At 41.6% G+C, this 27,244-nt stretch overlaps 1 protein-coding gene across 1 annotated transcript in view; it reads right to left on the reverse strand.

Annotated features, from left to right (window-relative positions):
• Positions 1 to 1,097: 1,097 nt before the first annotated feature.
• Positions 1,098 to 27,244, reverse strand: part of wscd1b (WSC domain containing 1b) — a 32,264-nt gene continuing 6,117 nt past the window's right edge. The window contains exons 3-9 of the mRNA XM_069675267.1: positions 16,994 to 17,108; positions 13,850 to 14,034; positions 10,767 to 10,888; positions 10,063 to 10,252; positions 7,992 to 8,156; positions 7,699 to 7,899; positions 1,098 to 2,119 (exon numbers count right to left, since the gene is read on the reverse strand). Coding sequence (XP_069531368.1) covers positions 1,767 to 2,119; positions 7,699 to 7,899; positions 7,992 to 8,156; positions 10,063 to 10,252; positions 10,767 to 10,888; positions 13,850 to 14,034; positions 16,994 to 17,108 — 1,331 coding nt within the window. The 3' untranslated portion in view covers positions 1,098 to 1,766. The remainder of the gene's footprint in view (positions 2,120 to 7,698; positions 7,900 to 7,991; positions 8,157 to 10,062; positions 10,253 to 10,766; positions 10,889 to 13,849; positions 14,035 to 16,993; positions 17,109 to 27,244) is intronic.

Here is a 27,244-nt window from a genome sequence, read left to right on the forward strand (position 1 = left end):
TGAGTAGAGGACAGACGTGGGGGAGCGACGAGGACATAGAAATTGGCTGAGCAGGCTGAGCAATTTCACAAATGCTTGCCGAAACACAAGAACACAGAGGTATTCAAACTGTTCAGTGAGAAACTAAAGGACAGTGGAACTGATTGAGCTGTGGAACAATGTCGGTACAGCACATTTAGGCTAATTCAGGGAGTTTTCCCATGTGGAAATTCTGACCAATCAGAGAGCAGTTTCCTCGCGCATCAAAACTTTTGGTCCGCTGGTAAAAGCTGTCGTGTTAACACAAACCTAGAGGCAAAATGCAACATTGTAACGATTTGGTCTTTGAATCAGACCAAACAAACGGACTTTAGGTGTGAAAGCACGGTTTTCTTGTGGGTTGCCCACGGGCTCCAACTCAAACCCACTTCAAAGCCCACATGCCCAGTAGACCCACAAGGCCATGTAGACGCCGCTTGCATGTGTTTGCTTGGGAGGAACCTCGTTTTTGCAATGTGTCTGTTGTTTGTTGTTATAGTGATTTAAAAACAAGACGAGGTCAAAACCGAGTATGTGGCATCAGGTCACTGTGCGCTTCTGTGGGCAATGTGTTACAAGGACTGTCCTTATGTGGCCGATGACAATGTGTTTGCGCACAGGTGCGCACTGTGGACATAGGTGAGGATAGCGGACGAGCAGCCCCGCCTACTCCTCGGACAAAGTTTCCAGAGCCGTATAGACAGAGAGTCGCATCAGTGGAGGTCCAATATGATCCATGATCCGCCATTGTGATGTTGCAACTCTCTCTCTCTGCGGCTCTGAAAGTACCATCACTCAGTCAGTCAGTCAGTCTCATACAGACCCATGTGTAGGGCTGACCCCAGCGGTCTTGTCGCACTTGACGCGTCTGAGGGCAAAAGGGAAGGGCTCAAGTTCCCTTGTAGGTCTACATCTGCTCGCAGCAGGATCTGCCATTGACAGGTTAATACACAACGTTACTAAGAGAGTGCTTTATCCTTTGTTCATTACACGTAGTTTCTCTTCTGCTTAACCAACCCAATATAATGAATACCTGCCTGAAAACTACTTTTAAAAAAACACATACAGTTTCCAGTGACTCAGGTGTGAACAACTGAATGTTTAATGAAATGATCTACTCATGTAAACAGCTGTTCTTTTACATTTTAAAGCATAAAGCACAAAACATATTTGTCAGTTCATGTACAAACTAGTTGCACAGTTTCCTTCAGCCTCTTGTGGCAGCTTTGAGGCTTTAATCCAACATGATTGCAAACCTGTAGCAACCAGCAGATTCCGCAAATTCAGTATAATCCATGTAATGCTGATGCTGTGGTTGTCATCTGTGTTAGTATGATTTATTAACATGGGAATACTGTATGTTAAAAACACAATATATGTCCTAAAGTGAAATTATAAAGAGCACAGAAACCCCTCTTCATCCCAAATGAGTCCATCGTGGATTAACACACTCGCTCTGGATAATCCGACTCTGCAGGCCAACAAATCACGTCAAATCCTCTCTGAGTCTCCGTCGTGTTCGCAGCTCTGAGAGAGACAGTCTCTGAGTCCCTGCCTGAGGTCTTCATCACTGCTCACCAGTGGATTCACGTTGAATCGCCATGTTTTCTCCCGTGACCTCCAGTGTGTTTCCATGACTCTGCAGCCAGTCACAGTGTGTGAGGGTTATCAAAGAGTCAGGTGGTCCAGTGTGTGTCTGTTCCCCTCTCTGTCATCTAAAGTATCACGTGTACGACCTGTTCAAATCATCATCTGGGGAGGTAATCCTGAGGAAGTCTGCTAAAGTTCCTGCTCTGCAGCGCCTGGTCCACAGTCTCAATGAAGGGGTCTATCATGTGTCTCATGTCAGGTGTGAACGGGTCAAAGGAGGGTCTCTGGCCCCCGGAGCGTTTGAAATGTCCGTCCTGGTTGGTCTGAGCACACAGCAGCCTCTCCTCCGTCATGGTGACGTTCAGGAAGGCGGTGATGAGACGCAGCTGAGGGAGGAGAGCCTGCTGCAGCTCCTCGTAGTGCACCACCAGCAGGCGGCGTCCAAACTTCAGCCAGCTCAGAGCGTGAGACGCCCACCAGGGGGCGTAACTGGAGACAAACTCTGGCCATTCTGCAGGGAGAAGAGAGAGAATCATTTAGAGTTTTATCAAACATCATGTTAAGTTTTAGCTGTTGAACTACTCAAATCCTACATTTGTTCATTTTTTAGACTTTCCTTATGTCTAAGTTGAAAAGGTTGATTTGGAAACAAAATATATTCAGTTTTGGAGCACAGAAAGTTTATTAATGTACAGACATACAGGTGTTTCACTGCACATAAAAGGCTCAGTTTACTAAAACTACACTACAAAACAAACACAAGACACTAAACATTGGTCCTGCAGAATAACATCTTGGTTTCAGTGAATGATGTGAAATATAATATTATTTATCAAAATGAGATCACTGTGGGTTTTTTCCAAGCTTTATCTAAAGGAAAGGCCTTCTTCTTTTAACATCTAACATGGTATGGAAGCCCCATAGGACATATTACTGTACATCCAGCCATTTTGACCATTTGTAGGTCCACCTTTCCAGAGCAGCAGGTGGTGGTCTGTATCGTAAACTGTATAAAAAGATGGACGACATGACAGCTCCCTAAAAGTGAAGCCAAACCCTCTCTATCGCCCCCTGCTGACTGGCTGCAGCATAGCTCATTAATTCGCCTCCTCCATGTTAACAGATGGGACATGAGTCAAACTATAAAATCAAAATACACGTCAAATACATTTTTCTCAAACATGGTTTCTGTCATTATAGTTAGTTCTTATCATGCTCATTTATGTCCAAGTGTTCATTTTTCTGACAAGTTTACTTTTAATTAGTTATTTGATACTTTAGGGGGTGTGACCTCATGATTGACAGCTCTGTTGACAAATGGGGCTCCTGCAGCGTGCTGTTCCCGAGTAGCAGAGTAGAGGAGGAACGGTGAGAGGAGACGAAGCTGAAGCTGTTCTGCTGTTAAATACGCCGACATGCCGGATCTTTGCTGTTTTTTCGGTAAGTTAAAGGTATGTTTTGATCAGCAGAAGGAGTGGGGCATCGTTACCACTGTTCCACCAGCCGATCTCTACTGCACAGACTCTGTACAGTCTGGTCTGTATCTATAACAGCAGAAAGACTGAATAAGACCAGGTTTTGACAACAGAATATGTTTATAAATTACTGATTCAAATTGTGTTCTTCCGAATTGAAGATTTTGTGTGGATATGACACAAAGAAAAAGATGTCAATGACTTTCTTTGGTAATGCTTTATATTGAGGTCCTTGTAATAAGTGCTAGTTAATAGGTAATAAGACCCTCATAAGTCCTTATAACATGCTTATTAACATTAAAATTATATGTAAATAAGACTATATAACTGTTAATAAATGTACCATTATCATGTTATTGTTAGATTATAAGACATTTATAAGCACTTATAAGAAACTTGTAAAGCTTAAGAGCGTTAATAACTTTCAATTGTTTATAATAGCATTACAAACTCATTCATTGATTCTTACTCACTTACCTATTATGCCTTTGTTAAGCCTTAACTAAACTTTAAAGTTGCTTTATTAAGATTAAAACATACTTTACTATGCATTAAGTATCAAATAACTATTTGTTATCAACAGTTAATTATGCTTTTTTGCAGCTACTGGAGCTAAAGCGAGAACAGTGCCTTATTAAGGTTAATAAACCCTTTATTATGCATTTTTATCATGTTATTAATGTATATTTAATGTAAATAAGCATATTTTAAGAACTTCTAAGTCATGCTTATTTCAAGGACCTTAATATAAAGTGTTACCCTTTCTTTTACTTTATTACACATATTGAGACTAAAATATTACTAATAGTTTTTTGTCAAGTGACATTTATTTTTTTCTTTCAGTTTTGACAGCAGACATTACAGGCTTAATGAGGCTTAAGAAACATCCAGAATATCCATGGGGATGGTGAGTTATCCTTTTGCTTTTTGTCTGCACTGCAGTAGAAAGTCATTATAATGTCTTTTGTCACTCTCATAATGATAGAGGGAAATTGATCCATCTCTTGAGGTATTCCTTTATTTTTTTTTATGCTTAGGAACATCTTTATCAGACATTTTGTCATTTGCAGATTAGATTATGAGCCTCTGCTATTCCCATTAAACAGGGGAGAAGCTACGTGTGCATATGAGTCTCAGATAGTATCAGCGAAATGTCATCAGCATATAGATTGACTTTTAATATCATAACCATAAAAATCAATGCTGCTTATTTCTGATTATGTCAGCACAGACAACAGTTCGAGTGCAAACATGAGTATGAGATGCAAGTGTTAACCCGATGTACACACACGACACCAAAGCCACGTTTTCATTAAGTGTAAAATAAGTGCCTCCTGTCAAACACGGCAGCGACATCGGCTCTGCTGGTTGCTGAATTGATGCCGCTCTTGAAATTTCCATGAAAAGTCTCCTCATGTTATTCGATGTGAGGTGGCCAGCAGTGAAACCCACTTGATCCGTATGAATTAAAGATCAAACCTCTCTGAAGACGCACTGCGAGCATCTTTGCAAACACTTTATAATCATTATTCAGCCGACTCGCTGGATGGAAATTATTCATCTGCAAACGGTCTTTGCATGGTTTGTAACAGAGAGATCACAGCAGAGCTCACACTGTGCATCTCTGACTGACTTCAGCAGAGTCAGGAAGGTTATCAGCAAATCTTTGAAGCATTTATTAAACGCGGTGTGGAATCGTCCTCCCTGGTGCTTTATCATGAGCAAACGTCTTGATTGCAGCCTTGATCTCTGACTCTGACACACCTCTGACTAAATATTCTGTCTCAGCCAAAGCACGGAGAAATCATCCGCTTCCTTTGAGGTGAATATCCTCTCAGATACTTATAGTTCTGAATTATAATTGTTAAAAGTCTAATTGAAGTGATAATGCTTGAGTTAGATTGTCATCAAGAAGGGCTGAATAAGGACTTTTGATTTTGTCTGAGGGGGCCCAGAGGGTCACTTTGAAAACCTTTAATACAGACTAACTGGGTCACTGTTTTGTGAAGAGACAAGTTCTTGTTTAAATTTTCACACCCTTTGAACTCTGCAGAGAAATGTTACTACAGAGACAACATGGCTATTTTTCTTTATTTGATATAATCTCTTTGAGAATTTTCAAATGCTTCACATCCCTAAAATCTGTTGATTAAAACTATTTATTGGATTATTCCTAATAAACACACAAAAACAAATCCAAAATAAATGAACATGAGCAAAATATTATTTAATACTCAAAAATTGATTTGAACTTTTAAGATTTGCACATTTTATAAGAGTGTTGAGATGATTTCATCTGCAACAGACATACAGTGCCTATAAATAAAGGTTATGTAAGTAATTTAACGTATCACAAGTATAAGGGTCACGTTAGAGAAACTTTATTATGAGAATAAAGTCGTAATTATGGTTAGCCTAAATTTTATATTGAAGGGGGATATCAGAAGAGCAGCCAGGTGCCAAACTGACTAAAATGATGAGTCATTTTCAAATTAAACCACTTTTCAGAGTCCTCATAATAATGACAAAGTGGTGCTGATGTGCCAACAGATTCAGTATTTCATATTTGTGAAACCTGTACTAAAGTATTGTCATATAAAGCTGTGTAATGTGCTCGCGCATTACTTCGAGGACAGGACTATTCAACTACATTATTCAGGGGGCCACATTTTCAGAAAGCTCTGGGCCCGGGGGCCGGACATTTCCCTGAGCTGTGACTCTCTTTATGTATGTACAGTTGACACAACGCGCTGCCACATTTTCAAAAGTTATTTAGCTCCAGTATTTTGTAAAAGTAGCATAAACTATAAAAGAAAAGAAAATGGTTCTTTAAGTAATCAGGCCAAGTGCTTCATTTCATTTTCTCTGCGACAAAAGCTGTGATATGATGGTGCCCCAAAAGTAAACACATATTATAAACAAATGTAGGCTATTCAACGCGCATCATGGCGGGTATCTGGCACATCATTTGTCAATTCTGACATCTCTTAAATAGCTACACCACAGCATTTCCTGTAAACATTTATAACCATCTGTCTTGTTTTCTGTCTCCTTCATCTTCACTTAAGTTTTTTTAAACAGATAAACATCAGTTAACCTGAACCACATCCATTCAATATTCTCCAGTGTCATGTGACTCCCAAGGTACATATGCTATGCCTCCATGCTACCGGGTGTATTCAATAAATATAGCTACAGCTCAAGTTTTATTAAGCCTCCTCATTTACAAGCATCACTTCACAAGATGCTCACTGTGAAGTTATACTGAACACGTTCCTCATTTTAACGCAGGCGGCTGGCTGCCCTTCTGATATTCCCCTTCCTAAGAACATATAGGCTAACAATAGCCCAAAATTACGACTTCATTCTCGTAATCTCAGATTGTATTTTCTTTAATGTGGCCCTAATACTCCATCAGAACGTATGATCTAGCTATGAGTTTTTATCCTTATAGATTATGCAAATCGCTGCCTCTTGTTGCAAGATTCCATGGGCCCCCTGCCAACGAGCTTCATCAGCACATTTAACATTACATACACGCAACGTAACTTAAAAGACATCACCAACAAACGTGCAAAAAGATGACGCAAGAGGCAGAAGAATAGGGATGCCGGTTTAGCTCAATCGGTAGAGCAGGCGCCCCATGTACGGAGGCGAAGTCCTCGTCGCATCGGCCATGGCTTCGACTCCCACTTGCAGCCCTTTGGTACACGTCATCCCCCACTATCTCTTCATTATGTTTCGCGTCATTCTTCACTGTTTCATCAAATAAAGGCAGAAATGCCAAAAATGCAAAAGCAAAAAAAGGGACAGAAGAATCAAGGATGATGTATTTAAACAGGATGACGTAAAAACAATGATCATGGCTGGCCTCTGCCACCCTGAAGAGATTTACACCTCCCAATGACGTCATCAACATATATGCAATGTTGTGCTGCAAAAGACGGAAGACATACGTTTCCACTGCAAAAAGAATAAAGGCTCTAGCTGTTGTAGTTTTTATTTTAGATCAGTTTAAACCGGATTGTGCAAACAAAGAACCTCCTCAGGCAGCATACAGGAGGTTTTTATAGGTTGTGAAGCTCCACAAATTCAGTTCCCTTCACTTTCATTGTATTTCAGAGGATTTGAAAATCTCATAATGTGGCCAAACAAAAGCAGAACTATCTCCCCGCTGAGATACAACTACAGGTACAGTGTGTGATGAGATGTTTTATGTAATCTGGCTGACCTCACTCTTTAAACATGCTGTATTCTTTCGGTGTAAGAATGAATTCATGTTTTATTGGGACTACAAACGGACACTTCCAGTTTTCTTGTCATCATGAAAGCATCATTCTGTTTGTGAGCCTCTGAACAGGAAAGCTTTCAGAGAGCAGGTGTGCTGCATGTTACTGACCCTGGTATAAAAGCTGTAATACTCCAGAGTGCGGTGTTCACTGTAAATATGAGAGCTTAACTGCTTCCTGATGCACCCACAGTCACAATAACAGCACGCTCTCTGGTCTGCTGCAGCTATAAGATCAGCAGGACGTCATGCAGCAGTAACTACAGTATCCTCCTGCAGAGACAAACCGCTCCACCATTACATCTTTTTATGGATGGACTTAATTACCTTTGCTCTTCCACTGTGCGTCTGTGGCGTGGCCTAAATGTCCGGCACACTTGCGGTTGAATTCGGCCATGAGGGAGCGGTAGGGGTTACGGATCAGCAGGATGGCAGAATCGAACATCTCAATCTCCTTCTGCCCGCTCTCGTGGGTCTTCACACAGATGCTGCGGCCGCTCTTCCAGTAGTCCTTCTCTCCTTTGAAACCTGGAACAATGAATAAATGAATGAGTAATGGGCAACTGCGAGGAGATGTTTCAACAAGCACTCACTCAATTTCAGAGTAGTTCCCTCCCCACCTCTGTTGTACAGCGTCCCGTCGAAATAGAAGCTGCCCGTGTAGTAGCCGGTCACGAGCTCGATCAGGTGCCGTACCCAGGTGTTCCCCGCACCAGGAAAACTAGACAGCGCCACGAGGGAGCTGGATCTCTGAGGCAGAAACATCCGCTCCTTGCACCTGGAGTCTACAAGCAGAGATTGTAAGTGCTTCAGATGTAAATATGTCAGAAATGTGGATGCAGAAAGCTCATCATGGATTCACTTTGGCACAAAAGCAACACAGACTCATTTGTGATGAAAACTGGTTGCACGAGTGACACAAAGGATCAAAAGGGAGAATTCAGGTCGGATCTGAGTTTGGGAATATCACGATGCTTTGAGAGCTATTTGCTCCTCAATCATGCATCAGGGCTCAGACTACAGGAGTCTTCAAATCCCAAACAATCATGAAATCAGGATACCTCTCAAACATGTACACACTACAAGATGAGAAAATAATGGTGCATCACAAACTACAAGATTATCATGAGTGAGAGGGAACCGCCTCACGTGATCTCCGAGAGAAGAAGATAAACTGACTCGTTGCAACATCCTGCTGTAGCTGAAGCTTTGCGGTGAAAAAGCAGAAGGCTTATCGAGTCAGGAGGAGAAATGTTTGGGGCAGGTTGTCTCTTCTTTTGGAAGAACTTCCTCATTGGTTATTGTGGTTCAGCCCCAAGAGTCCTGACATAATCCTTCATCTATCCATCCATTTATTTTTCTGCTTATCCATGCTGTGTCTTGGTTGAAGCAGGCTAAGAAAGTTAGCCCACACATCCACCTTCAAAGCAACATTTTCCAGGAACTACTTGGGGATCCAGACGCTTTCCCAGACCAGATTAGATATGCTATCCTTACAGCCTGTTCTGGTTCTAATTCCTTTAAGCTGGACTAGAAAATCCCCAAAGGCAGCACCAAGGAGGATCCTAATCAGAAGCCCGAACCACCTCAACTGGCTCCTTTCGATGCGAAAGAGTAGCAGCTCTACCCTGAGCTCCGGATCTCTTGAATGTAGACTGGTAGATCCTCCAACAGCAGCAACCTGTTTGTCAATCTCACGATCCATTTTACCCTCACCTGTGAAGTCCCAGATTGAGACAGCAACTCGCCATAAACCCAGAAGGAGCATTTAATGACTGGCATTATTAGCCAGATTTCAAATCCTTAACAGCAGCTCGGGTGGTTGAAGGGATCTTTAAATCCCTCACATAACCAGATAATCTGGGCTGAACATCAGAGGCCCAAAACAGACTTCTCCTTAGCTTGTTGGGAGGACTGAATTGGGTGTGAATTGGCTAAAAACTCCTGTAGTCTGAGCCCGGCCTGAGCATTCTTACAAACTGACTGTTGTCACACAGTATCGACCTCTTAATGTCATACTGCTTTCCTCCAGGCTGTTTTTATGATGGTTTTATGACAAATTATTATAAATTCATTGCTAATCAATTTGGATGGCCTGGGAACGCCTCCGAATCCCCCAGGAGGGACTGGAAAATGTTGCTGGGGAGAGGGACGCTGGGTCACCTTACTGAGTAAGCTGCCACCGCGACCCGGCCCCGGATAAGCGGAAGTTAAAGGATGGATGGATGGATAGGAAGTGGCTGAAGACAATAATATTACAATTTGGTAGCACAAAAGGGAAGGCGTAAATACCTAGCTAATGTAATGTGAGCCAGGAATTTACTTTCTAGCTTAACATAATGTTAGCTAGAAAGTGGCTGAATGCTAACATTAGCTGTTATCTACGTGTAGCTAATAGATAATCAACAGCTCCAGATTTCTCTTTCCCAGGCAGTTGCTCGTTTTTGAGAAGCAATGAAGTGACAATGATTTGTCAGAGACTCTATAGTCATAGTGGACAGTGTCAGTGACTAGTGTAAAGGGAGGATATTATTACAAGAGGAAAGTAAGAAAGGCTGGAGCTGTAACTTGTGCATGAGACATGACTGAATAACAAGGATATCAACACAGTAAAAGTCTTGTAACTATCACATTGTTCGATCTCTTTCTGTACAACAAACCAGAATGAGGCACACGTAAGCAATATCTCACCCAGCACAGGTGTGTGGTACACCTGGTAGTGGTCGTGCTCAGTAGGAGCTGCTGGTGTGGAGGTGCTGGTGTAGTTCACAGCAGTGTTTCCTGCACACTGCTGGGTGTCAGACTGTTGGTTGAGACTGAACAGAGAAGACGTCCAGGTACAGAAACAGCGGGGCTTTCTGAACACAGCCAGCGGGAGCTCCTGCAAACCAGAAGCACAAATGTTCTCCGTGTTTTTCTCTGAGCGATCAAACTTATTTTTCTTCTACAAAGACATAATCCACCCAGGGGTGATGTGCCGGCTCAGTTCAGCAGGAGAGTTGGCATCACATCACGGCTCAATGTTTCATTGTTGTTTATTTTTCCTTCTAATATTTCAAGGTCAACCTGCTCAAAGTCAAAGCAGGAACACAGACACATTGGAGGGAATACAATAAGAAAAAAATGCATTATTGTGCACACTGAATTAATCATAATGCAATCACCACCAAATTATGTGCAATATTTGCATATCTGTTTTTTGATGGGACACAGCTGCAGCAGAAAGAAGTCAGTGCAGGATCCACATTATCTTCTTCTCATGAAACCTTAAATATTCAGAGAAGCCGAGCGGCTCCCACATGTGATCTCCTGAGGGTGGAGACAGCTCTCTGAGCAGCTGACACACTACAGAGAGCTACGTGAAGTGAATTGACCATCACAGAACTGATTCAAACCTTGTCCGTGCAGGTCTCGATGCAGGCCTGAGTGGTCAGGTTGGGCTGAGACGAGTAGATGGGGAAGGTGGTGAGGGTGTTCTTCGGGAGCTTGAAGCAACCGCGGTAGTGAACGTTTCGGACTGGAAGGATAGAGAAAGACAAAATGAAGCGTTTTTAATGCTAAGTATTAATAGAAACGTGTTTTTTATACTTAAAAACAAGTGAAAATGATGCCAATTACTCTTTGTTCCAGTTTATTATATTTTGAAGGAGTCAGGACAGTTTGAGCTCCTGAGAACAGCTGAAGTGTTCATATCTCTAAACGTGACTTCAAACTTCTGCAGCCTGTTGTAAAAATTATTTTATTAATGCTTTTAAAATCACGTATTTTACTGTTTTTAATGTTGTTTGTTTCTGTTATATGTAAAACGGTCTTATTCTATCTTATACAATATTTTAACTTGTTTGTATTAATATTACTGTAGTCTAATCTTGTTCTGTCTTACTATGAGCTTGTCACGTGTGAAGCTGCAAGCTAACACACTCCACTGTCACAGATGAATATTTATTTATTATATTTTTGACGGCAAAACAACAATCGCGTTTTAGACATAAACCTCATCAAACAGAAGAATATCACTTCATAGAGGCACGTGGGTTTAATCTGTATAATCTTACAGTAGAGACACAAATACAGTTTAATTAACTGATTTATTGATTGATTGATTGACTGATTGGAGATGGGAATTTAAAAAGGAAAATAAGTTACCAAAGGTAATGAGAAATGTTGTCATATTAAGAATATTTCTGACCCTCCTCTTGTATTGATCCACATGAATCATAAGTTTCATTGTTTCAGAACGAAAATGTTTAATTCAGTCAAGTTGCCATTCAAATCAACTCTTCTGTCATGTTGATTGCGTGTTTTCATGACTGCCTCGAGGTGCGTCACTTTAAGGTTTTGTGCTCCCTGTTTTACATTAAGTTTTATTGTAGGAGTGTATTTTGTATCCTGTATTGTTATACCTGTCTTATTGCTGTTGAGTCTGTTTTGTCTCTTGTGTATTTGTTGTTGATTTCATGTATTTTAAAGGCCCATCTAGGGACGGGCATTGCAAATTAGCCAAGGCTATGAATGCTGTAGTGTGTGGCATCGGTTTACTTGCTTCATACTTGTACCTATACAAATAAACATTAAAATAAATAAAATAAATGTTGCTGACGCAAGGAATTGTGGGTCATTATGTTCTCCTCTGCAGTATTCGAACCGCTCTCATCATGGCTGACACTTAAACACTTACTCAGGAACCTTCCTAAACATAAAGCACTATTCGACCCCCCCGCAGCCTTGCAGTACGTCTCTACGTTTCCCTCCACCATTTTGAATTTAGGATGTAATTTCTGAAAACAACTAATAGATAAAAATGTAATAATGAAATGGCTGCTTCTTGTTGAGATGTGGTGCTACAACTTTAATGGCTCAAGTATCTGTCAATTAAAGTGGACGTCATACTTTAAAGGGTCAAGGCTTCTTTTAAATGATCAGATCTAAATAAAAAAGATCAGGGTGAAATTTAAATTACAAATCTGCTCAAAGTAGTTCTGCTCTAATTACTTCCCTGTACCTAACTGGATTCTGCTTTATAATGTATTCAGTATTCAGCTGCAAATCTCCAGAGACACTGCAGTGTCTGATCATGAATATTAATGCTGTATATGATATAAAGTCCTTATATAATACATGTGACCTTGCCAACAGTAATGAGATGCGCTTCTTTAAAGAAGAAGAGAAAAATGTTCATGTATAATAAGCATTGTTGAATTTTCCACTGTGCTTTTGTTTTATGAGCTGTTTTGTATCATAAAGACAAAACTCAGATCTGACAGTGGATACATCTTCAGTCTGTTGTTACTTTAAACAGACATACAGTAGCTTACATCATGGTGGATCTGATATCTGTGACTGCACAGAGAAAAGGAGGAGACGAGCAGACACAGTGTTTCCTTTGATACAAACACTCTGTCACAGCTCTGTAACTCCACTGCTACAAATCTACCAATTTTTAACAAGCTCTTGTTGGTAGAAAGTAGGAATATAGCCTCTGATTGGTCATTAGACTCAAGACAAGACATCAGGAAGTGGCTCAGTGGACGGCTAACAGTTTTCAACACGTTAACATGGATAACTGATCACAAGAAGACATCAATGGTTTGATTTATAATTATGGAATCACTGTATAGAGTCTCCTGAAAGACTCGGTAGGTCAACGCCAGATGAATTTGGTCACGAAAGTGAGACGATCTCACCAGAGAACGGCGCACATACAAGCATGGTGACGTAAATGATGACGCACGAAATATGAAAATTGGTTATATTTGTTAAAAAATTGTAGTAATCGCAAAAAATTGCAAGGTCCCCGGGAGCTGGTTTAACTCAGCGGTTAAATCGCATGTCTTACATACAGAGGCTACAGTTCTCCATGCAGCGGCCCCAGGTCAGACTACCACCCTCGGCCCCTGTCGCGTGTTACCCACACTCTTTCTTCCCCTGTTTCCGACACTTTTAGCATTAATAAAAGGCATAAAAGCCCACCACCACCACCAACACCACACACACACTCAAAAAACTGCAAGGTCCCCAAAGAAAATTGGTCGACTTTGTGTAGACTCGGCCAATGGCGACTGCAACTTCCTAGAGGGACTACCACATGTATTTTTCCCTCTTTTATCTACAAATCTAAGCAGCAACCTGCCTTTTCCCAGAATCATATACATACTGTATAAATAGGGTTGTTTTAATTTGTGAATTTCTTCACTTTCAAATACATATTTAACACCAGTTTGTCTGTATTGTGTGCTTTTCTGTAAGTTTATTTAGATGTTTAATATATTTATTATGGCGGCTTCAATAGAGAAACAAAAACTAAGTCATTGTCATTGTTATTCATTCAAGTGTGATGAAGCAACAAGTTTTATTGACTGATTTATACATATTTATTTTATTTCAGTGTAAAAGTTCCGTTATCTCTTCACAAAGAGCGGCTCACACAGAGAATAAATAGCACTCAGCCCTGTTTCCTCCCTGAGGGGAGTTGACTCACACTTTCTGTGTCCGGGCAGCTGCTCCTCCACCTTATAAACGGAGAGTCGGCCCACTCCGCCGCAGGGAGACCCCCTCTCACCCCGACACACCAGACTACAATCCTCTTCTGGAGCCCGCGGGCTGCTGATCCGGTTCCCGCAGTGGCATTCAGCTCCGTACTCCAGACCTGCAAACTGGTACCCACTACACACACACACACACACACACACACACACAGATGGACACAGTTGTTACTACAGCAGCGGACGCTCAATAACCTGGAGCTCTTGCCCTCGGGCTAAGCCGTCCCACAGGACAGACATTTCAAACTTATCATTCGACTCAAACTTGCAGAGTTAAAGGTACAGTTCGCTGCGTCAGTGTGGTATTTGTCCGTTGTCCTCCTCCCGCTCTCGTCTGACAGTGTAATGCTTTTTCTCAGCTGAACCGCAGTCACCTCTGATCTGTACTTTACATATCAAGGCTGTTGTGACTCATCCTCCCTCTTTATCCCCCCTCCTTTGGACAGACAGAGACCTCATCAAAATTGACCTTTTCATATATGTCCTTTGAAGCTTCCTCATAAATTGCCTTGACTTTTTACTTGTACTCATCGCAGTAATTGGCTCGCTCAGGTAACGAGCACGACTGCTCTCCATGTGGATGGGGGAGAAGGAAGAGGAGGCGGGGGGCTCGGTGGGCTCGAGATGAGAGACTCTCAGTGTGACTGCATCCATCTGTCCTCGGCTCCTCTGTTTCTGTGAGGCTGCACTTCATGAGAATATGAGAGGGAATTATTCAAGCCGGTCATTTCTTGAGTCTGCTTGTTAAATTCCACCTGCTTCTCCATGTTTTCTGGATAATTTGGCTCAAACTCACCCAATCACAGATTTTCAGCTCATCATGAAAAAGCCAAAGCCCTACCGAGGCTCCTCTCAGAAATTGAGCAATAAATATGGAATTACAATATGTAATATTTCTTAAGATAAATGTCAAACTGGCTCGTATTTCTTTTAATATATAACTTCAGACATATACTTCATAGCATTGAACGTTACTCCTTGTTCTGCTACTTGATTAGCTGGTTTCATATAATTTAAGCTCTGGCATAGAGTCCACACACTAACGTTAGTAGCAAATAACAACCCATTAAGTGAAATACAACAAGTGTGTAGTTCTATTGTGTTACAGCTAATTAGCAGATAAATGACCGCTTTACTGATTGACATAATTTCAGCTATGAGAATGCTAATTGCTAATGAGGTGGATGACATCGTAATGCCGAACATGGAGAATAAGGAGAAGAACGAGGTGGATCAAGAAGGAGACTGTTTGTTTCTTTAATTTTAAAAATAAGAGACAGAAGCTAAAAGTTAGCTGCTTCCGTCGTGCTGTGTGCCTCGGGCTAAAGTTAGCTACAGCTAGCAGGAAGCTGCCAGCTAGCAGAGGTGGTGCATTGCTGTTTATGTAGTAGGCATACTGTAAGACTATGCTAGTATCTTGCACATGCCACAGTTGTTTTGTCTAACTGCTAAACAGTGTTAGGCTAACATGTTATAAAGTAATCCATTAGAGCACTTTGATTACTTTTTTGTTGTAGCAAGTAACGTAACATGTTAGTTCTGCAATTCAAGTAATCCGTTATTTAGTTTTTTTAGTAATTTTTCATATAGAGTAATCTGTTACCGGAAAATACTCAACTAACAAGATGTCACAGAAGACAGTGGTTACTTTGTGGAAATATTCACATTATAGTTTCAATGTTTGTGTGAAAGGGACGAGAACAACATGACGGTGAAATGTAAGCTGTGTCTGGAGGATAAGTGCTCGTCAGCTGTGAAGAGCTCGACTTCAAATGTGAAGAAGCATCTGCAGCTAAACACAGCTCCACAACACTGGTGGGACAGAGAGCCTGTGCTGTATTGTTGTAATGGAAAGCTGAATGCTGTATGCCTCTGCCCAGTTCACTGTCAGACTGTTAGCATAATAAAGAGCTGTAAAGGTTATACTGCGTCTGTCATTCCTGTTCTTAGCCGTAAACGAGGAGATGCAGTGACGGTAGAGTCGATACATTTAAAGGTAGAGGTACAGCAGGCTACACGCCGTCCTGACAATATAACACACATGTTTAACAAGTCACAAAGGAGATTTAATATTTGGTAACGCAAAAGTAATCTAACATGTTACTTTTCTTAGTAACGCAGTAACGTAACGAGGTACTTTAGAAGTAACGTGATGATTGATTTGTGGTTGTGTCCTGGTTGTAGTTTTTGTGTGCCTTTGTTCGTTCTTCATGTACAGAATATATTTTCCTTGTGTTGTAAATTTAGTGTACGTAATAAACAGATTCTGCACGTGAATACTGAAGGACAATATTTTTGGTGTCTAAAGCGTTCAGGTTTCCACTTGTAGTCTTAGTAGGAACCTATTGCCCATTAACATTTCTGCAGGACAACATTCACTGAGGAGAGCAGAGAGGTTAAACCCATTGGCCGTTTTGCAATTCTGGATCTGACAAGGATTGAACTTTTTATTACTATAACTAGATCACAGTATGTATTTGCAGCTAACACTCCGGTTATAGATTGCCATGCTCAAGTTGCTTGTTGGACTGTAAACAACAAACATAAAAGGAAGTCTTTGTCCTAAAATCTCTAATCACTAAACTGAATAACTGCTGACACCCTCGGGCCCGAGAGCTTTTGTGTCACTCCCAGAGGCTATAATGTCTGAAGATGATAGCTGAGTGGTTAGGAGATTGAGAATAATGCTTTAATACCTAAAATGATGATCGTGCTTTTGTGTAGTGATTCTGTAATTATTAGCACCTGCTATAAACAATGCAGCCCCCCATAGCTCCCCCACGCACAGCTCAGGCCTCAGACTTCACCAAGTGCTGCCTGCAGCTCATTAAGCTTTCTAACACACACACACACACACACTTCCCTCCTTCCTCCTCCTGCAACACATCAAGCCTTCTGTCCTGGCTGCTCCTCACACTCTTCCCCCCTCACCCTCATCTTTTACTGTCATCCAGCCACCTGGCTCTCCGCTGCCTCCAAACACAGGAGGCCATTCACGGAGGAGACTGAGATCCAAAGCGTTTACTCAAACAGCAGGCCCTCTGTGGTCCCTTCACAGGAGCCTGCAGCACACACATTACCTTTCTGAGCAGGTGTCCTGACACAGAGAGCTGGTCATTTTGCGCAGGTCATAAAGCATCGTTCCTCCCAGGGCTCGGTCTGTGGCGTTGTGCAGGAAGCAGCCCATGTAGGTTCCTGTTAAAAAAAAACAAGAGGGAAAACACTGAGACTGTAAACTCTCTGGAGAGGCGGCAAGTGTTATTTTTACCGTTACATTTAAAGGCTGGTTTGGATTTCTGAAGTGGTGTTATATGAGGCACTTATTAATAGTGCACAGTGTATCACACGCAGTAGATGCCTGTCAGCACGGACCCTGTCTAAAGTAGCCAAACAGAGTGAGCGCATTTTAACCGCTTGAAAAAAGTCCCACTGTAGTGTACGCAACAGACGTTATTTAGTGAAATATGTATCTTTTATTTGTTGTAACCTCCTCTGCAACCTCTGACTTCTTCCACTCATCAATTATCTATACCGGTTACCCTATTTAGGGTCGCGGGCTGGAGCTTATCCCTGCTGTCATTGGGGAGAGGCGGGGTTACACCCTGGACTGATTCAGACAGACTCACATCTACAGGCAATTTAGAGTCACCAATGACCCTAACGAACATGTGTTTTGACTGTGGGAGGAAGCTGGAGTACCAGGAGGAGAACATGGGTTTGAAATACCACTAACTTCTTCCACCACTGGGGATCACATGAGTGATTGGAACTATTCTGTAACATCCTCAAGATTTTATGTTTACAAAACTTTGGTAGGAAAATATATTTACCTCATTTCTAAATTAATTTAGTCAGGATTATTCATTTAAACACAAGTTACATGTTTCCTCTGTGGAATCCAGGGAATAAAGCCATAACTCAGGACGACTGCAAAAGCATTGGACGCTAAATCTGAGCAAATCTTCCAACATATTGAGGAAATAACTCTTATCATTATTATTATTTTAAGACATCTTTTTATTCTTTAAGACTGGAACATTTTACTTTTTATAATATGATCTGAGCTGTTGGTAGATCATTTCCTTATTTTGAGTAATACTTTCCTTCATTGTAAAGCTTTCCTCTTTGTTTTTAAGAGCTCACTCTTTGCTGTGATTTGCTCCTATAATAACCACATTCATAAAATCCTGCATGCACTCTCTTTTGTTCTGTTTTATCAAAACCGAGACACAGTGTGCGCACCCACAGTTGGCCGTAAATGTGTAGACACTTCCTGTTTAACCTGATTTGGACACGAGGCAGACTTCCTTCCGTCTGAGCTCTGCAGTGTTAAAGTCCTCTCTCAGTGCCAGAGCTGCCTCTGCGTCATCACTTACTCACAGTAATTAAACACACCAGCGTGTATTGTCAGCCATTATTTCCAACTAATTTATAACACGATGACGCCTAATTCATCATCCAGCGCAGATTATTCTTATTCCCACATTACACTGAGCTTTTTTGGAACAGAAATCAGGCCTGTCGAGAGACGGATGTAACGCATAATAGGCCTCGACAGACTATTATGATGTGCAAGCCAGATTAAGGCTCCGTATAAAATGTCACCCAAATTCACTCTTTGATGTTATCCTCGTCTTTGGCACATCGCTGCATCAAACTCTGCTCAGCTGACACATTAAAGTCTACTGTGTGAAGAGGGAGCATATGCACTTCTTTTGTGTGCAGGCTTCATTTACATCTCGCCCCCTCGGGTCTGACACTGTTTTATTTTTAGTTTTATATGCTGGATGTTGCTGCTCTGAAACCATATGTACTGAACAGGTGTGTTAATGTCTGTGGAGTGAATGAAGAGAATTCCTCCAACGTCAGGAGGTGATTTATGAATATTTAACAGAGGGGTATGACCCAATGAGAGCACCTTATGACCAAATATGCAACACATCTTTAGTCCTTTAGAGTTGAATCTATTGTTGTTCTTATTTTTCATCAGTTTGTTCCTATGTGAGAGCTGCATGTTTGTATGAATAAAGTTAAGATGAGTTGAGTTAAGCCTGACCCAAACAGTTACAGTAAAAACTATCTGTAGTCATGACTGCATGACTACAAAAGATAGATGTCGGATAAAGTATCAATGACTCAGACAGACTAGACTAAACATCCATCCATCCATTCCCTACACCAACAATTATCGAAAGCAGTCAGTCAGTTTAGTTTTAAAGTGTGTTTGCAATGTGACTTAGAAATGAAAAAAAATCATTTTAATCAAAATTCTAAAGTCAATGAATGAGTCCCTCCAGGAAGTTACGCATATTCAACCAATTGCCACAACTTTTTCTCGATCTTGCAATTTTGGCCAATTACTGCAACTTATACACAAATTTGACCAATCAACCTATTTCCCTGCGTGAAGTCTTTAACATCACCAAACTCTTTATTATTATATAATTATTTGAAATACAAAATATTGATCCCCTGAGGTCTACAGGTCTTTTACTGTTTCTTTAAGATCTTTGGAACGCTGCGTGCTGGAGGCGAGGCTCTGATGTCATCATCTCACTGAGCTACCTGATCTGGCCTCGAACTACAGCGTCTTTATGAAGACTTATACAGTGATTCCATAATAATAAATCCAACACTCAATGTCTTCTTGTTTCTGTGCTGAAAACTGTTAGAATGGTAAATGGACTCTACTTATATAACACTTTTCTACTCTTGCGACCACTCAAAGCTGCTTTTACACTACGTCACATTCACCCGTTCACACTAACATACACACATTGAGGGCAAAGGTGCCAATCTCCTATCAGATCTATGCCCATTCATACCCGTTGGCTCTGCCACCAGGAGCAGTTTGGGGTTCAGTGCCTTGCCCAAGGACACTTCGACATGTGACTGCAGCAGTCAGGGATCGAATCCCCAACCTTCCGACTGAGGGATGACCCACTCTACCACTGAGCTCCAGCCGCCCGGTTAGCAGTCCACAAAATAACAGCGTGAATGTAACAATGTGTAGATTCTCCCTTGCACATTGCATTTAATGTGCATGTGCAGTGAGTAATTAGCATTTCATGGCTATTGACTTTATTGTCATTCAGGTTGCACACGTCTTACTTGGAGTCCTGACGCTGAAATCAGCAGGACGTGATGATAGAAGACAAACCGCTCGCTCAGCCAATAGATGGTTTTATTGGAGCGTTTTTCACAGTCGCTCACAGTGAATGTCTCGTGTGTTAAACAGAAAAACAAGCCTCTATGCACCGCAGCGTTCAGTGCAACTAAAAATCAGTAGACATTTTAATGCTAACTGCTAACTAGTTGTTGATGTTGCCTGTGTTTTCCAGTGTTTTCCAAAATAGCTGGTCTAATGAGGATGTCTCATGTCTGTATAATCAATGCAAATCATGTGACTTTGACTGAAACTTGTCAAACACTGCAGAAAATTCTCTGCCCTCTACTCGGCAGGACACAACCTCTCAGCTGAGCACACACAACCGCTCATTCAGAGCCTGTTGGGGCGGGACTAACACAAACACGTCTCTGTCATTACGCTCAGACTGATCTCTGTTTACAGATCCTGCATAAAAATCTGTTGGAGCAGGACCGATTTAAGTACCAGAAGTGTACTGGTTTCAGTTTGTAGTACGTTTGCAGTGCGAGTAGTCACGTATCAGCAGGCTTCAGTTGTATGCAGGAAAAACAGTCGGTGTGGAGAGCAAAAGCAGGCGGAACACAATCCGCCGTGATGCCATCCCGGCTCCCATCAGAACCAGAGACTGTGTCACCGTCAGACAATAGCCGATGGGTTAAATGATGGCATCAGTGGCTAGTGGTTGTAAATCATATCTGCGTGGTAAATTACAACTCGTCAAATCAAAATCAGGAATAAAGAATGATTAAAAAAAGCTGTCTGAGCTAAAATAAGCAGACGGATGTAGACAAGGAGAAGACTTTTGGTCATTTGCCAGCAAGGAGAGTATGTATTCCTAGCTGTTTCAAGTGTTTCAAGGACACTTCAGATTCAGCACGGCTTTTTAATATTTACTACGGGCATTAAAAAAAGACTGCCACCTGGTCTAAGAAAGGATTTGAATAGAGTGAGAGGAGCTCCATGTACACCAGGACTGAAGAGATGTGGCAGCAAGGTGCACAGACTGGATGGAAGCGAGCAATGGAGCGTGAAATCTCTGGCAGGCCGAGCATCAGCATATCGAATTCATGATTCAATCAGTCTGTGACGTCCTCTGAAGCTCGTCCAGCCTGTTGTGCCGGGGCGGAGCTGAGTCACCGCCTGAGCTTCAGGAGGAAAAAACACTGAAGAACAGCAGCAGCTGGAAGAAGGAAGAGACCGACCTGCAGGAGGCATCTCAAGAGGCATCACCCAAGGTGAGTCGCCTCTGCCTCCCTCACCCACCCAGCAGGACGGGTCATTTCTTTAATCAAAGTGAAGGAGAGGCCCCAGGCAGCTGCAGCTCAGGGTTAATGGAGGGAAGCAGCTTGAATTCCCAGACATGATAGAAGGGAGTGCACTTAGGCCTGACACTGTGTCGCTTTCTCAGACTCTAAGACAGATGGCCGCGCTGAGCTGATTCCTCCCCGCAGGACAGGATGGAGAAGCTAATGACATGATGGCCGAGTGGAGGACATGTGCAGCACCCGCAGGAAGCATGTGCACCGTGTGTGTCCATTAAAGCGGGCTGAAGAGGGTTCACAGTCTCACTGCTGGGTCCATAATATCCTCACAGATGTTAGTCATCCAAACCGCAGCACGTCTGTTGAATACATTCAACAGACTATGATACCATTGTTTAATACTGATACTAGCAGATCTAATGTTAATGCAGAAACATTGTTTACTATTTGTGGCTTCTAATAATTCCTTATAATGTCCTATTGCATCACTACTACAAAGGCCTCTTTGCCTCTTATTTTTGACAGTAGCTCCACAGTAATGTTTGCCAGGCTGAAAACCATTCAGAGAAGTTTGAAACGTCTTGGTCTTTAGTTGCTCTAGGTTTTTGTTGCATCACCTATATGTAAATATTAGTTGTCCCAATTCAGCGGCTGCATTCCTCGAAGGCCGTATTTGAAGGCTGAAGGCGTCACAGAAGGCTCTCCCATTTTGAAGGCTCCTTCAGATGCGGCCGACAGATGCTTCTTCCTTTTCCCGGGCCCACCTTATCCCTAGATTCATTGTGCACCAATTCAAACGAGACGGTGGACTCTTGAGTGGCCGAAGAATACACGTATAAACGTTTTTTTGCTTCACCTCAACCAAATAGCTGGTGATACAAATATTAAAAAGTGAAAGGGGCATTGAAACTTCAAATTATCTTTAAAATAAAAGGTCAAGTTATTAGTTATGTTAGCTAGTTAGCCAGATAGCTGCCTGTTGCTAGGTGACGGAGCAGCATTTTGTGACACGGTAAAGGTGGAACAGCTGGTGTAGCAAACAGGATGATTTATTTAAGATGTTGAACTGTGGAGTAAAAAGTTTGACTACTCCATCAACATCTCAAATAAATATCCAAATCAGTTTAACTGACAAAGACTCAGATGATCCGGATTGGAAAAGAAGAAAATGATGAAATCTAGAGAGGCAAAGTATCTCGCCTCGCGTCTCTGGACATTTAAACTGACTTAAGCAAAGAGTCAAAAACACACAAACAGAGATTTTTGTTTGGTTTCTGTGATGAAGCTTTCCAACATTCTTTGAGATAACATTTTGATGATTGAAAGAATATTTAATGGCATAGTATCTTAATCTACTCAAACTTAATCTTACTCAAACTAAAGGGTGAATAAATGGAAACACAATATGAACAATATTATTAATTTCATGAATGAAAAGCTGATGTCTGTCTGCCAGCCTGGGTACAGCTACTAACTGTTTATTTTAAATTCTAATGTCATTTTCAGGAGAATATTATTTATTTTAATTTATTTACACAGGAAGTCCCTTGAGATTAAATCTCTTTTCCGAGGGAGATCTGGCCAAGACGGCATACCAGTTACAGTTCAATCATCAAATACACAAGGACAGGACTGAGACCGGCTCACATGAAGCAGTTACATGTATAAACCATACATAATAATATATTGAAATGTCAGGCAGCTGGTTTAGCTCAGCGGTTAAATGGCGCGTCCCATTTACGGAGGCTGCAGTCCTCGACCTCAGGTTTGACTCCCACCCTCGGCTCTCTGCTGCGTGTCATCCCCACTGTCTCCTCACCTGTTCCCGACACTATCCACCTTCCTCTCTCTCTGAATAACGGCATGGAAGGACAAAAAAAATGATGATGTTGAATGTTGTATTTTTATCCCAAAGTACTATAAGAGGACTGTCTTAGCCCTGAGTAGTGTCTACAGGCTCTCTTTTTTTGGCTGGCATCACCCGAGGGAGCAAGACGGAGAGGCATCCCTTCTAAGACTGTCTGCTGTGATCATTGCTGTAACTGTATGGTAATAAATGAAGTCACTGCAAATGTGTGTCACCGTTAAATCAACTCAGGTCTGCTTTTATATGGACAGTGGTGGCTGGACGGTCAGAGGACAGACATCACAGAGAGCTCAGAAGAAGGGCGCTGGCTTAGCCAGTGGGTAGGGCAGACGCCCCATGTACGGAGGCAAAGTCCTCGACGCAGCGGCTGCAGGCTCGACCCCAGACTATTTAAATGTATCGGGGGAATCAACAACAAACTAAATATCATGAAATATATCCAGTATGGCTGGTATATTACTGTGCCCTGTAATATTTCTCCTTCTGATCCCCCTGCTGGGTGTGTAAGACTTCTGATACTCTCCATATCAAGGAATGTGTGACTCATCCCTGCGAGGCACAAAGTTTCCAGCAGCAGACACAAAGCGTTTTGCATCTCACGCTCTTTTTGTAAAACGTTTAAATAGTTTGTGCTTCTGGATCTATGAATATGTGAAACTCCCCACCCGGCTGTGTAATGTTATCACTGCTCTGGTGCTGCGAGTCAAGACTGAACAGCAAAGATATCTATCAGCCAATAAAGATGAAGAAACTGCAGGGCAGAAATCCAAAACATATTTTATCCATCTTTATCCACCGATGTTACAAATGTTATGTTGTAAAATGTCCTGTTTCCACCTATCGTCATACAGCAGTACGTAAAAAGTTATGCACAATTTCTGGGTTGTAATTAGGGATGCACCGATACCACTTTTTTCAGACCAAGTACCAGCACTTACATTTGGGACTTGCCGATACCAAGTACCGCTATGACTACTAGGGCTGTCCCAATTTATATTAACATACAAGGAGCCTCATTTACCCTCATTAGACTTTGAAAAACATCATATAATCAGTGTTGCCAACTCCTCAGTAAGGAAAGTAGCTATTGGCTGTCCTAAAAGTTGCTACAATCTCTAAATGACGTCATCGCCTAATTTGCATAATTGTCCATTTGCATGTAAGTGTAACGGACGCTGTAGGAGAGAGGAATAACGTCGTGGGAGAGACAGAAAGTGAGTAAAAAACACCCTAAATATGTTTAGAACTATAAATGAACTTTCTTCTTTTGATTCTTGTTTTTTTATTTTTTTTATTTTGCCACTGAAATGGGCCATCACTTCTCAAAATAACTTAATAATGTATAATAATGCATAATAACATAATGCTTTGTCTAGACCCACATTACATAAATCAATTTTAACCTGTATAGTTAAATGTTAGAATATCAAATTTAATAAAATCATTTACATTTACATCCGGCTCTGTAAGCCAGCGCGGGATCAGCGGCGGCTCTGTGCATGCGCGATTCATTTGCAGTGTGGACGCGGAGTGGTGTGGGTCTCCTCTCCGCTCTGACTGCAGTTGAGACTGCTGTGCGAGGCTACTGTGAGACTGACCGCCTGTGAGTGCTTTGGGACGGGGGAGGGGCTCACGGCAGTACCTGCTGCTTGCTGAGGACAGTAACTACAGAACGATACGTGCTTTCACATCAGAGTCTCCAAAACACCAGAAAAGTCTCTAATAACACCAGAAAAAGTCGCTAGATTTGTCGCTAGTCGCTTTTGACAAAAAAAGTCGCCGGGGGATTTGGAAAGTCGCCAGATTTAGTGTGAAAGTAGCCAAGTTGGCAACACTGCATATAATAAAAAGTGTGATGCAGACCCACAGCGGAGAGCACGAGCACAGAGGGAGGGAGGGAGGGAGCGGGTGATCACGGACTGAAGCGATATAAAATGTTTGGAATGATCATGAAGCCTGATGCTCCTCTACAGCTCTGTGTTTACCATGAAATATATGAACTACACTCGGGCTGCAACTAACAACTATTCTTTAGCATGTTTCCTTCCTTTCAAACCAGTCATGATCTTCCTGTCTGACACGTGGTAAGGTCTGGTTTAAGCGTTAGCGCCTGCTTTCTTCCTTTCTTATGGTGGTTATTTTGAGGCGTCCTTTGCATGTTTTCTACCTCTAAAGCACGTGTTTAAAGGTAGCCTTTAGCATCTGTATTCTTCCTCTCTAATACATGTTTCAGGCTATGTTAAGGTACCCTTAAGCTTCTGTGTGATCACAGACGTGTGATGCAGTGAGAGCTTAACAAGCCAAGCTGCGCCTGTGGGAGACTCAGATGCAGCAAGAAAACTTGGGTCACTTTTCATGTTGCCAGACAATGACAAACCACGTCTCCACCGCTGTGTTCCCAACTGCCCGTTTTGCTGATAAACTGAGCGGACCGGCAGATTTCACACGGCGATTTTCCCACTTTTGAACTGCTCAGTTATCCAATAGTTGATGTGTAAAGCACCTTTAAACAAATGGAGCTGATAGGACTCTGCCTACAAGCTGCTCGAATGCTCTGCATGTTTGGAAGCACCTGTGTAAGCAACTGATGCACAACTTCACTTCTGAGTGTCCACAGCTCAGGACCTAACCACAAACATGAACGAACCTGCAGCCAAGAAAAGATGCCAAGCACCTGGCTCAAATACCAGCAGAGTGCACTTAAATATGTTTTCTTTTTGCACTTTTCTGTCATCACAGGTCGACTGATTAGGGTTCAAATATTTTCATTTGATCACATTTGAAATATTCTTTTCTTGATGGTGTAAAAAAAAAAAAAATCTATAAAATATAGTTCTCTGGCTGCTCCTGATGCATGTGTTAAAAATGTTTTTGAAAAACTGCTGACAGAGAGGGAGACATGAACACATGAATGATGCTGATGTGTCTTTTATTGTAAATCTGATCTCACTTTTTTGATACCCTTGGTTTGTTCTGAATTCTATAAAATGTCTTTGGAGCAGTTAAATTCATATTTCTGAATAAATAATTTGTCATAATGCTTCTGATAAAAAAGTGGTTTATTTAAACCTATTAATGTCTTAGACCCAGTTTTTAATTGGCCCCCTTTCTGATTGAGTTTGACACCCCTGATGTGAGGGAACAGGAGATGGAAAGAAATGGTTTGATGAGGCATTAAAAAAGGTTTTAAGAATAAAGTAATATAGTAAAAAGTTTTCTCACAATATGACCTCATTCATTTAGACTCACTGGCCATCGATCAGTGTGACACAAGTTCGTAGAACCATTTAATGTAATTAATTCGGCTACATCTACAAATTACTTAAATAGGAATTGACAATTTTATCATTGAGCTCTTCCAGTAATTAAGAAAATAAAAACTGTATATAAAAAAAACTGTTGTTGACTTTTAATTGCGCATGTATAGCGACATATTTATTCATCAGTTAACTTAAAGAGCCTTTGATTATCTTTAAATTATGAACATAGAACATGAAAATCACATCTATGCTTTATTAACTGGGATTTATTTATTTATTTATTAATTATGGGATTTACAAAGTCCTGTCTGTGTGCTTAGTCATGTTCAGAGTTGTTGGGTTTTAAAATGTTGACTAACGGTACAAAAGGCTCCCTGTCTGATGTGATCTCGGCTCTTGGCTCCGGTTGTAACTCTTGATTTTCCTGGCTGACGGTCGCTTTCCTTTTCAGACTGTTTGCTTCATCTGAGCGTCGAGTTTGTTTCTTTTTCTTTGGACTTTCACTTCTTTTTGAAGTTGTATCTGTAGTCATCCATCTTTTCTTTGTTTGTTCAGCCATAGTAGATTACTGTTTACTCGCAACACTTGCAGAGACCGGAAAAGCAGCCGCTTAGCTCCGCCTACCCTCTCTGGCAGACCAACCACAGCTGGCTGATGGAAAACGCGTCACTAACTGGGCGCCGCTTGGGATTTTTTCAGTGAATGTCGCCACAGACAGCCAGTCCATAAAAATACGATATACTACAAATGCAAAGGCTTTCATCAGTGGCCATAGGCTCAGTCACCAATGTGTT

The sequence above is a fragment of the Semicossyphus pulcher genome, unplaced genomic scaffold, assembly GCF_022749685.1.
Source record: "Semicossyphus pulcher isolate SPU_LCO1_2020_fin unplaced genomic scaffold, fSemPul1.0.p SCAF_10, whole genome shotgun sequence".
NCBI lineage: Eukaryota > Metazoa > Chordata > Actinopteri > Labriformes > Labridae > Semicossyphus > Semicossyphus pulcher.